At 48.3% G+C, this 12,268-nt stretch overlaps 1 protein-coding gene across 50 annotated transcripts in view; it reads left to right on the forward strand.

Moving 5' to 3' along the window:
• Window positions 1-213: 213 nt before the first annotated feature.
• The window catches only part of CELF4 (CUGBP Elav-like family member 4), a 289,407-nt gene continuing 277,352 nt past the window's right edge, over window positions 214-12,268 (forward strand). For all 50 annotated transcript variants that reach the window (XM_032310485.1, XM_032310475.1, XM_032310476.1 and 47 more), the window contains exon 1: window positions 214-675. In XM_032310485.1, coding sequence (XP_032166376.1) covers window positions 390-675 — 286 coding nt within the window. In that variant the 5' untranslated portion in view covers window positions 214-389. The remainder of the gene's footprint in view (window positions 676-12,268) is intronic.

The raw sequence follows: 12,268 nt of genomic DNA on the forward strand, positions 1-12,268 counted from the left end.
GAAAAGAAAAAAGAAAGAAAGAAAAAAAGGGGAAAAAAGAAAAGAGAGAAAAGGGGGGAAAAAAGAAAAAAAAGGAAAGGGGGGGAAAAGAAAAAAATCGGATCAGGCCGAAAAAGAGAGAGAGAGAAAGAGAGAGGGAGAGAGAGAGGAGAGAGGGAGGGAGAGAGAGAGCGGGGAGAGGAGAGAGAGAGCGCGAGCGCGAGCGAGCGAGAGAAGAGAGGAGAAAGAGAGAGAGCAGAGAGCGAGAGGAGAGCGAGGTGTAGAGAAACCGAGGGGGAGAGAACCCGAGTGTGTGTATGCGTGTGCGTGTGTGAGCGCGAGCGAGCTTGCGAGGGAGAAGAGCGAGAGAGTGCGAGCGAGAAAGAATAAAAGGAAAGAAGATTTTCTCTATGTATATAAAGATGGCCACGTTAGCAAACGGACAGGCTGACAACGCGAGCCTCAGTACCAACGGGCTCGGCAGCAGCCCGGGCAGCGCCGGGCACATGAACGGATTAAGCCACAGCCCGGGGAACCCGTCGACCATTCCCATGAAGGACCACGATGCCATCAAGCTGTTCATTGGGCAGATCCCCCGCAACCTGGATGAGAAGGACCTCAAGCCCCTCTTCGAGGAGTTCGGCAAGATCTACGAGCTTACGGTTCTGAAGGACAGGTTCACAGGCATGCACAAAGGTGAGTGCACCTTTCCCTCCCAACTTTGCCGGGGAGAAGGAGCGGGCGGGCCGGCCAGCCGGCCGGCGACGGACGAGCGGGAGACGGCGCGAGAGGGAGCCTCGGGCGGACGCCGAGGAGGGAGGCGCTCGGGCAGCAGAGACCCAGGACTGGGGTGCGTGGGGAGCTGTTCGCTGGGGCAAAGCTGGGTTTTGGGCGAGGAGCTGATAGAAGCGGTGCGGTGGGGAGAGCAGCGGAAGCAGAATATGGAGAGAAAGAGAGAGAGGATCGAGGGGAAACGGGGCTTGGATTTTTGGGCGCAGCGACTTGAAAGATTGGGACGGGGACCGCTGCACCGGCCAAGCCCGGGACGCTGAGCAGACTGGCGGACGCTCAGCGGGCCAGGGACCGAGGGTGCTGTCCATCGCCGTGGTGCTGAAAATATTAAGAGGAGATGATCTCCTCCTTCTCCGCTCGGGGCCAGAATAGCAGGAGCGCAGCCGTCTAAAAAGAAGAGAGGTGACAAATTCAGAGAGATATTTTTATTTTGCTATCAATTTAACAGTAAACTCTCCCTGTCGAGCTATGTGCCTCAATAATCCGGTTGTGGTGTGAGTGGTGGGGGAGGGGGTGTTTGATGTTTGAAGGAAGGAGGGACAAAACCTAAGGCAAGATTTAGCAAGGAACCAGCCATCCCCTGGATGGAGTGGGGGGGTCGGGGAAGCCTGAATGATGATCCCCTTCCCAGGAAAGCGGAGCTTTTGGGGAAAAAATTCTGTGTGGGCAAGATATGCCTTTTGAAGGGTGTAGCCTAAATTATCCCAAACTCACCATGCAGAGAGGTTTATAGTACATTATTGCTCTCCCTTGAAGCAATCATTGCTAGTGAGTGCTTGGGGGAGGGGGACACAGAATAATCAAAGAATTAAAACCCAGCAACTTTTTAGGAAAGTGGTCATGAGAATTGTCTGCAGCCTGCCTGTTTTCTCCTTGTTTTATTATCTTTAAGGCAGATCCCCAAACGTGTTCAGTTGTAGAACGTGTGTGGGTGGCTGGTGGGTGACGAAATTAGCCCAGTGCTCCGCTCCCTAACAGTAATGTATAGGATGTGCAGTGGGGATTAATCCAGGCTGGAGCTGTGTGGGCAAGTTAAATGCTTTCTGAGAGAGATTGATCGTCAGGCAGGGAAGGAGCACCGGGCTAAGGAAGTTGTAAGGGATGTGTATGGACGTTCCGTTTTTAATAAACAGTAGTGTGGAGAGCCACTGAAGATGCTGTGTTAGAGCTGGTGGTTTTAAAGATGAAAACACACACACGCACACGCACACCCACCCACACAGAGAGAGCAGCCTCATCCTTGGCCACAAATGGGCTATGAACAGAGCTGATCCTCCAGCACATTAGGTGCAGAGCGCAGAGCTGTCTGGCTCTCTGAGCAGCAGTGGTTTTCACTATCACAACCTCCCTCCCTCCTCCAGCCCTCCCTTCATCCGAATACTAAGCAGAGCTCCAAACTCTTCATAGTTGGAGTCCCAGAGAGCAGTTTTTATTGGCTTTAGCATCTTCCAGCTTGCCTGCTGAGGAGTAAATCTTAAAGTTAATGGCATGTTGAGTAGCACAGAAACACAGCAGAATGGAAATATACTGGGTTTGTTGGGGTGGGGTGAAGGTGGGGGGTGTAATGGAGAGACAAACCAACCTTTCTCCAATATGGAGAAAATGTCTGATCACAAGAGAAACTGGAAAGGTGAAATGGGGAGGCAGTGTTTGAAATAACATTTGTTTCCATTTTTCGCCCTCCCTCTCAAGTCAACCATATCTTTGTAGTTTTTCCCTTTCCAATCAAGCTCCCTAGAAGCTAATCAAGGTTTGTATCAAAGCTTTGTCATTCTAATATGTCCCTAGATTTAAAAATAGTAATAGTGAAAATTTAAAGAGCATAAATAAGGAAATCCTTTGCCCATCTTAATCATCAGTTCTTGTGGTGATTTAAAATTTTAAAGTTTAAAAAAAAATCAGAAACAACTAGAGGCAAAAGACAGTTGTGAAGAACTGAGCTTCTTAAGAGATCCGGGTTTGGAGCACTTTATTCACTTCTTTATTTCAAATGAAGATAAACTTTAACAGTATTCCTTGTTTCTTTCACAATCCCTTGCTGGTATCATCACTGTTTTTGTTGCTCTTTGGACTCCCTTGCATTATAGCAAAGAAGTAGAATTATCATGATTTGCATCAGGAAGCTAGAGAAGGATATGTTATAGTTATTTCATATGTTTCATACATATACATACACATATCTGGCCAGGATTCCTAGAACAAGCAAAACTTCATTTTCTAAATAATTCTTCCCCTAAACTGGCTCAGTCAGTGGCAGGCAGGCCCGTTGGCTCCAGCGTGCTGGGTGTTTCGTTGTCGCAGCTCATCCTTCAGAGCCTGAGCATATATATTTTTCCCTATGAAACTTCCTGCCTCTATAACCCTCGGATTTTTATAGGCAAGGTTGGGCCACAATGTCTCTAACGGTGCCTGGAAGCTCCAGGAGACTTGAATAAATGAGACAGTCTCTAAGGTCTGGTTTATTTAGTCCTAGAAGAGTTTGAACTCCTCTTTCAGAGATACAGCTTGATTTATTAGCTAATCCTGATAAAATAAGCCTCCGGCCACCTTAAAAAATTACTCGCTTGCCATTGGTGATTAATTACTGTTAAGTCAAAAAGCATGATGAGGCTTGAAGAATGAGGTTTGCATTTAGCTTTTAGATTTTCCCCAACTCTAAATTGACAACATGAAGCTAGGGGTAGAAACATGCCTTTGTTGAGCCTTGTTTCAGGGCATGTTTGTGGCTCTTTCTTTCCCTTTCTTGAATTTATAACTTCTAATGAATCTTACTGGAATAAAATTGAGAGACATGACAGGATACTGGCCTCCAGTGTGGAAGGCATCTGCATGTTATTGGCAAAAGAAGAAAAAAGAAAGAAAGAAAAGAAAAGAAAACGGAAAAAGAAAGAAAGAAGAAGATAGAAAGAGAAGTGGAAAGAAGAAAAAATAAGTAAAAATTCAATAAAATGCATGAGATTTCAGGTGGCTATCCATTTGTTGGCCACCTGCCATTTCAGGTAACTAAAGGAGGAAGGAGTTCTAAGGGTTAATGGAATACCTGCCATGCGTAGAGTGAACCTTAAAAGGCAATTACTCCAGTCAAATTGGGAGTCTGTGGAGGAGGGAGTGGGTGGGTGTTGTGGAGCAAACCCAGCCGTAGCAGAGAAAGGCTGTTGGGCTGAGGAGGCAGCAAATAGCAGTTGTGGACTCGGGTAATTACTGTAAAGGTAAATTCACCCCCTGGAGACCAGAAAGCACTTGGGCGGGGGTGGGGGAGATCTGGGTGTTAGGCAGAGAGAGAAAGGAAGAAAAAAGGCCCAGAATTACAATTCAAAGAAATAACACCCAACGAAAAAAACCCAGTTTAATGCAGACTCTCCCGGCGAACTCTGGAGTCTTCTTTTCTCCCCCCATTAGAAGCACTTTGAGAAAGATTGTTTTTTTCCAGGTTCCAAAGAGAAAGACATTGTACTATTGATTAAAGAGGAGAGAGGCAAGCTCCCTGGGTAGCAGCAGAAGTGAGCTGAGGACCAGTTTTGCCCCTTCCTATAGAATTTTTCTCCCCTGGGGAAAGGAAGAGGTCACCCACTAGTGGAATTCTTTCCTTCTCTCCCTTTACATTTATTTCTCTTTTCTTCTTTTTATGTCCTGGAGAACAAACAGAAGCAGTGTCTGAAAATGCATACATACACATACCCATGCCTGCTAAAACACACACACACACACACACACACACACACACACACAGTCGGTGGATCACACATGAACAAGCCAGCAATCCATTCATAACTTTGGTCTTGTCTAGCAGGATAGGAGGCAGCAAAGACTGAGTTACTGGGAGACATAAAGACTAGTGCTCTCTGGATAGCCATATTATAATGCATTATCTTTGAAGTCATTTAAGTCCAATTTAAGTGGTATTTAGTATAATATTTATGAATTAATGTAATCTAAACATAGGGCTGTCCCCAAAGGTTTAAACAGCCTTTACTACTGATGTGTGCTTATTCCGGGAGCCTGCAATGCATTTTAATCTAAACAGCCAAGCCCATATCACAGTCCCTCTTGTTAACCAGTCAGAACAGATCTGTGCCTGGGTAACCACTCTGCATTGATATCTTCCCCCACTGCATAGAGGAAAATCGAGTTCTCCCAACCCAGGAGCCACAGCTGCAGGGACTTCAGCCCCTTATACTTCCACACTACATCCAGAGGGAGGGTCGGGACAGAGTAATGGAACCTTCTGTGGGTTGAACTCTGGAGAGTATATCATTTGAAAATAGACTCATCACCAGATACACAACCTCTCATTTCAATGGTAGCTGAGTAAAATATGCATGAAGCCCCTGGATTTGGTGTGTAGTTGGGAGAAAGAGAAATGGCAAGTGTTATAATTGTCTTGTTGATTCTTGACCAGTATCATAAAATTGTGCCTTGTATTTTCACGTAAGGTATAGCAGTTCTCAGAACACCGAGTTTCTATCGCTTGACTTTAGCCGAGAGGGCTCTTGGTTTTTTTCCTTAGATAGGTGAATTAAAGCCAGTGAGGCTCTATCTGATTTCTGTTTTCAAATGAGTCTAAGAGACGGTGAATCTGGAAGGGTCAACATGGGCATCAGCTCAATTAAGGTGAACTTTAAAAAAAATTTACTTTGAAAAATAAAAATTCAGGCTTTCCAGGGAAAGACACTGGTAGAATGGTTGGGCAGACACCTGCAGTTTTTAAAAAGAAAGATTTGCCTTGTGAGAAAAAGATACGAAAAACATGGGGAAAATAACATTAAAAACAATACAAATTGCAGTGGAAAAAATAAGCACTAATGATCATTAGAAAACTAATGTAAACCAAAGCCACAGCTCCCATAGAAGACTTTCAAGCCCCAGATGTTTGTAAGTATTCTATTTAGGAGCAAAGAAAGAACAATATTGGGAAAGAATTGATTTATTGAAGAGACTGGTGGTTATTTGCTGCTTGTACGTAATTTCGTTTATCTTTTAAAGAGACTCCCTCGGAATCAACACACAGATAAATTAATCTGCACATGTGCCGTCAACGCATCCATGTGCAAGCATGACTGAGCGCATCCCACACATATGGGAACCAGGGCTGGCCTAGATTTCACTGCAATTCAACAGGGAGATGTTAACACTCCTTTCCCCCTCAGCTTTAATGGGAATTCTAGATTGGGTTGAAAGAACCCCCCTGGCATACTTTCATTCTCTCCACCTGCTCCAGTTGGCTGGATGTTTGTGGCTTCTCAAACACAAAACAAAATAAAACAAAAAGAAAGGCTTTTCTTAAGTAAAGTCGCAGCTTGGGGGGAAAAAAAAAAGGAACAGTTACCAAAAAACATATGTCATAGATATGTGCCCCATAATGCAGGCATATTGTGAAGTTGTCAGAGTACTTTCAAAGAGCTGGTTTCCAGGGGGCACTTTTGACACCCAGTGACCATGCCACACTCCAGGAATCGGAGCACAGCCATCTCTCTCGCTGTTATTAACATGATCACCCTCATTATTATAATTCATACACCAGGATAAGAGAGGGGCTTCTAAGTGATGCCTGAGAAAATACCCAAGACACCACATCCTTCACTGAGAAAAGAGCTGGTCTCACTCACCTCAGATGGTTTTGGGGGAAACACTACACAGCTCACACATCATCTGAAGGTGGCCTGTTTCTGAACTGACCCAGGAAAGATCTCCTCGAAGGGGACTTGGAGAGGGCAGGCCGTAGAAGAGGAAATGGAACAGAAAGTGAGGCCCCAAATCATAGGCAGAACAAAAGGAAAACTGAAAGTTGTAGGGCCCACATGCCAGCCGGAAGCTGGGAGTGCTGGTTGACAGCAGCCGAAACGCAGCGTTTCTGAACTTGGAAGGGAAATCCCATGTGACATGCAGAGAGAAGCGCTAGAGAGTGTGAAAATCTGTGTGTGTCTGCGGGTCCTGGAGGATGGGGGGGAGGGAAGATACCGCAGCCTGTGTGCGTGTTGGTGTGAGCCTGTGTGTGTGAACTTCTGTTTGTATATGAGTTTGTGTGTCCAGGGAAGAGATAATAAATGCAAATGGCACGGGAACGATGTTAGGGGTAGTTTTCATCTGGTGAGGCAGTATGCACGACCAGGGAGATGGTTGATGGAGAAAAGGAAAGAATGTGGGAAGGATGACACTGTCCTTGTGATTATGTCCATGCTCCACCTAAGAACTCAGAGGTTGGATTTGTCAAGGATCTAAGTTCCAGTGTGAAGGTGTGCTCTTGCGTATCTGCCTGATATCTCCACCCAAAGGTCCAGGTTTTAAAAAAGTTCCATCTCCCCCTACTCATCACCCTTCAGATGTTTGCCTGCTTCGGCTCACCTATTGACTCATTTTAGAAATGACCTTCCATCTGGGAGCTGAGTGGCCGGCACAGAACCTGGCTCTCTGCAGAGATAAATCCCTCCACCCACTGCATTTCCTACCCCACCCGTTGCCCCTTGACATCCCAGCCTGACTTTTCTCTTGTGATGTTTACACACACACACACACACACACACACACACACACACACACACACACGACTTGACCAAGTCAGTCAAGCTAGCCCCTCCAAGCAGAGTGCTGCATTTTACCTCCAGGCAAGGAGGGGGTGGCAGGGACCAGGATGGCCCCCTTTTGGTCTCTCCACAAGAGAAGCACATTCATTCCCTCTACTTTTGCCTTTTTAAATTCACAAGAATCACAAAAAGCAACTAATCTTAGCCAAATAGCTTAAGGCAAGGGAACAGAGCCCCCAGATTGGTTGCAACCCTTTTATCATCAGCCTTCATCTCCCCCTTTCCCTTCTCCTATTTGCCATTAAGACACCATCAAAAATCGCAAGGTGGGGCCTACAGAGAAAGATTCACATTCCACTTGGCAACATAAGGTGCGGTTAGAAATGCCAGGACAAAAAGACAATGATAAGGGTAGAAATGATGGCAGAGGAATTCCCAGAGTTGCTGTGTTTGTCCTAAGGGCTTCCTTGTCTCCACACATCCTTGTCCCAGGGGCCCCTGGATGGGTGTAAAGCCTCAACCTCAGCCTTGCCCTCAGGAACCAAGTAGGAAGCCAGGGGGGCAGCCCCAGGGTCACGGTCCTCCTTTCCAAGTCCCTTTGGAAATAGAAGGGGATGTTTTCGGGACCATATGCTCACAGGCATTCTCCCCTTCGACTTGCTCCGTATTTGGTTTCTCTGATCCTCCCTTGTATCTCCCCTTCAGCACAAGCTGACCAATGCTCCGAAACAGAGCGATTCCCGGCAGCTGAGCTCAGGAACAAATCCTACGTGGCCATCTGCGAGATGTAAATAAATGGGTGTCCTCATGGAGACAGACGTAGTTCTGGTTCTGTGGGGACAGAACAGCCAAAAATATTGATCAAAGCTCAGGAAAAAAAATTGATAATGAGCTGGCCTCCAACAAGAGTTTAATTGACAGAGACTTCCGAAGGCCGGCTCTGGACAGCGCATAAACTGACCGCAATGTTACTTTATTGCAATACACTCTGCTTTAATTAATTATCACCTTTGTTAAAAGCGGCTCCAGATCAAAGGTTTCTAGATACTTAACAGATCTTACTAACAAAGCCCCCCGTGCATTAGGCTATCCCCCGGGCTCTCCAGTGAGGCAAGTGAGTTTATTTCCCATTTTCTTCCCTCTTAGCTGTTGGCTTCTTCCTCTTTGTTAAAGATAAATGGTTCCAGCTGCACAGCCTCCCTGTCCTAGGACAGGAATTTCGAGGGGTGTTGTCTGCAGAAGCAAGGGGCTGTTATTTCTAAAATTATACAACTAGGACTAGGTACACCTTCGAGTCTCTGTGGCTGAAATAGGGAGTGTCAACAGAGGAGAAGAGAATTCACAGAAATGCAAAAGGTGTGGGTGCGTGCACACGCGTGCACATGCACAAGCGACGGTGTGCACATCCACATAAATATTATGGGATCGATGCGTTTCACATCCGCTGCTCACACCTCTTAACTTCTCCCTCCTGTCTCTTGAGCACCTGTGCTACTGTCATATTTCACTCTGAGAAATGCTCGCAGCTGAAGCGTGCATAGATGATGCTGTATCGAACCAAAGCCATTGTTTGGATTCGGTTGTGGAGTCCAGGCGCCCGTTGAAGGATTATCCTTGCCTGGGGTAGATGGTGCCTAAAGAATTCGCTTCTCAAGATAGGACAGGAACCTCACTCTCCAGAGTCCCCAAAACCTACAAACTGACAGGTGACTTACTTGAAAGCAACCCGTGGAGTCGTTCTAGGCAAATTTGAATGCCATACGTGGCTGTTTGTTCATTATTCTAATTTAATGATGCAGTCACACCTAATTAATCCATGTCTGGTTTATTCATACACTATGTCTGAGGATCCAAAAGATTTCTCTAGCTAGCCGGCTTCCCTTTACAGGGGCAAGTGAGGGCCTCCCCTGACAAGTGAGCCTGTCTGGGACCAAACAGGAGCCGATCCCTGTCGCCTGACTTGATAGAGGCGCTGTCCCTGACACCCCTGTCCACGCAGGTGGCAGGAACAGCAGCACGCACACACGCCACAATGAGATTGGACACCACATCTCATTGGTGATGAGATCAGGTGCCCATCCTGACACACACGGGCACGCAAAGTGTGCATTCTACCATGGACCCCTTCTCAGAAGTACTGCCCCCCACCCCCGTGGCACACGATAAATAACCCAGCGTGCCAGGCAGTCCTCTGATCAGGAGTTTCGGATGTAGAGGGTAGAGAGGCCGAGTCAAGTTCCTCTCTCCGCCCTTAAGAAAGTGGAGCCCGAGCCGTTGGGGCCACTGGCCAGAGAGAGAGTGAGAGACTGAGGCTGGAGGCTGCATGAGCCCAGAGTCAAGCCTGTAGCGTGACCTGAAGCACACATCCCTGTGGCAGGTTCTGGCCATCCTGCTGCCAGCGAGTGGGGCCTCTTGCCTGAAAGGTACATGGAGAGAACGAGGCATCAACCTAATAATATCCTTATAAAGCCAAACCTCCTGCGCAAGTCCTAGGAGACAAGAGGCATCCAAAGATCAAACACTACATCACAGTGTATTTGTAGGAACTCTCTGATTCAGCTACCTCCCTATAATGCTCTAATTGACTATTTGATCAGCTCTAAAAGGGCCAGTGCTCAAGACAGACTCTCTCTCTCTCTCTCTCTCTCTCTCTCTCTCACACACACACACACACACACACATTCATATGTGCAATTGCGGGCATGCTCACGTACATGTATACTCGCACACGTACATACGCTCCCCACACAGGCACCTGCTTGCAGACTTTTCTTGCACACACCACCGTACGTGCAGCAGCTCACCTAACAAGGGGAGATTCTCACAGGAGATGCTTGAAGGTGAGTGAGAAGCACATACCTAAGATTGTCCATGCCCTTCCAGTAATGGGCTTATCAATAGCTCTTAAAGAAATGTGACAGCCAGCCCAGAGTGATTCAGTTGGGTGGACAAAGGTCAGCATATAGATATCCATTATTAATAATATCAATATCTTGGTTGACCAAGATAACCAGAAACTGTATCATGTCGCTGCTGATGGGTGAGGCTGGGAGGGCTCCATGGCAGCAGCCGGAAATTATACCCATGTAAAATTAATCATATTGACTGGTTCTAAGAATATACGGAGAGGCGAGGATGTAGGTAGTGCTTGCCATGGTGGGAGAAGGGGACCATATTCCCAGAGGCTTCGTGGTCTTAAACTCCTGGAAGGAGCCCAGGGGGAATGGAGGCGTCCCCGGGTGACCGAGGAGAGAACACTCTCCCTCATCCGGCCTCTGCTTTCCAGCGGGGTGAGGCAGAGGAGAGGTGTTCTCTGAACAGGAAAAGAAAGAAATAGGATCCCCTAACCATTATCCACCCAACGTATCCATATCTTTCTGTCAAATCAATACTTGGCTTTGTCTCACCAGAGAAGGCGCAGGGAGCATCCTTGCGCCTGCTGTGTGAAGAGCTCCATCTCCAAGGGGTGTCATGAACCTGAAGTAACATCCCAAGTTATGGGTAGGATACTGGCCCCGGGAGAGGCCCGTGTGTACTCCTCAACTTAGAGGTCCCAGGAAGAAAGGCACCTGATCAAATCAGCCACCATGATGGGGTTCTTGGGACCAGAAGAGCTAGGGGCTCAGAGTCTGGCCGGGTCCGGAATATTCTGGACTTTGGAAAGCCCTTGCTCGTGAAGGCTCACCTCCTGTCACATTGAGTAAGAAGGAAAGGGAAGGCCGCTGTGTCCTTGGCCTTGGAATTCCCTTCAGGCCTGCCCCTGACCCCTTCCTCCCTTGTCTGCCAGAGTCCCAGCTCACGATGTTCCTGACTGCCCTTGGCAGCCCTGAGTATCTGGAAGGGAGGAGAGGAAAGGAGAGAGTCCCAGTGGCTGGGGGTTCATCAGAGAGGAAGAAAGGGAATAGGGTTGGTGAGAAAAGCCCACTGAGCCTTTGGATCATTCCTCATCTCTGTTCCCAGAGCCTGTGGAGGCAGCTGAAAGGGAGCCTGCCATAGCGGCCAGGTCCCATGGTTGGTGACTGATCATAGGAGATGGACCTTGAACGTGCAAGGGAGAGAGCTGCGATTGTAGAGGGTGACGAGTGGTACCCATGGCTGGAATGGGAAATGGAGGTTCTGAGCGCTGGATGCACCCCTTCCCATAGGGAACATTTGGGCCTCAGCCAACAGGCCACATCTATCCTCCTCTGACCTGCCTCCCCTCCCCCAGCTGCACACACACTCAGAGTTCTGCCCGTGAGCTTATACCCAGCCCTCCGACAAAGCACCTTGGCCAGACTCTGCACTCCCTCCCGAGTGCTAGTGGCCCAGCCCTCCTAGCAGAGACGCTGCAGCCCCCAGATCACTTGGAACAGCTCCAGGATGTCCGGACTTGCTCCCAAACCAGCCCAGACTAGGTGCAGCTACAGAGGGCCCGCGGGGCTCATGGATGGGTCTGGGCACCAAGGTCGTCCTCCATCCCCAGGGCCCCATCCCCCTCCCAGACCCAAGACCCGGATCTAAGGAACTCTTGGAGAACAGCAGAGATCCCAGAAGCCAGGCCCCTCCTCTAGACCCTTCCCCTCCCTACTACGCGTGTGTGCAGAAATGCTCCCCTCTCCACCAGCGGTCGCCTGCCATCTGACGGTGAGAGGAAGAACTTCCTGCTCTCCCGCGCGGGGCCCCTGACAAGGAAGGCGCTCCCGTCACTGTCAGACTCGCCTTGGAGGAGCTGCAGAGCGGACCGCTCTCTCTAGCCGCTCTCCTTACAGCTCGCAGGGTGACGGCGAGCCTTTTCTCTCATGGAGGGGAGCCCTCTGCTCCTGGGGGAGGCACAGGACCCTGGGCCAGACCCCTCACCGGGCCCGAGCTGGGGCAGCAGCAAAATAGAGCCACACAAAACAAGAGAGGAGAATCAGAAAATCCAGAAAGTATTGTAGTTCCAATGGGAATGTGTGTTTTGTTCCGTTTCCAAAATGAATAATTAGTTTACAGTG

This window comes from Mustela erminea, chromosome 13 (assembly GCF_009829155.1).
Source record: "Mustela erminea isolate mMusErm1 chromosome 13, mMusErm1.Pri, whole genome shotgun sequence".
NCBI lineage: Eukaryota > Metazoa > Chordata > Mammalia > Carnivora > Mustelidae > Mustela > Mustela erminea.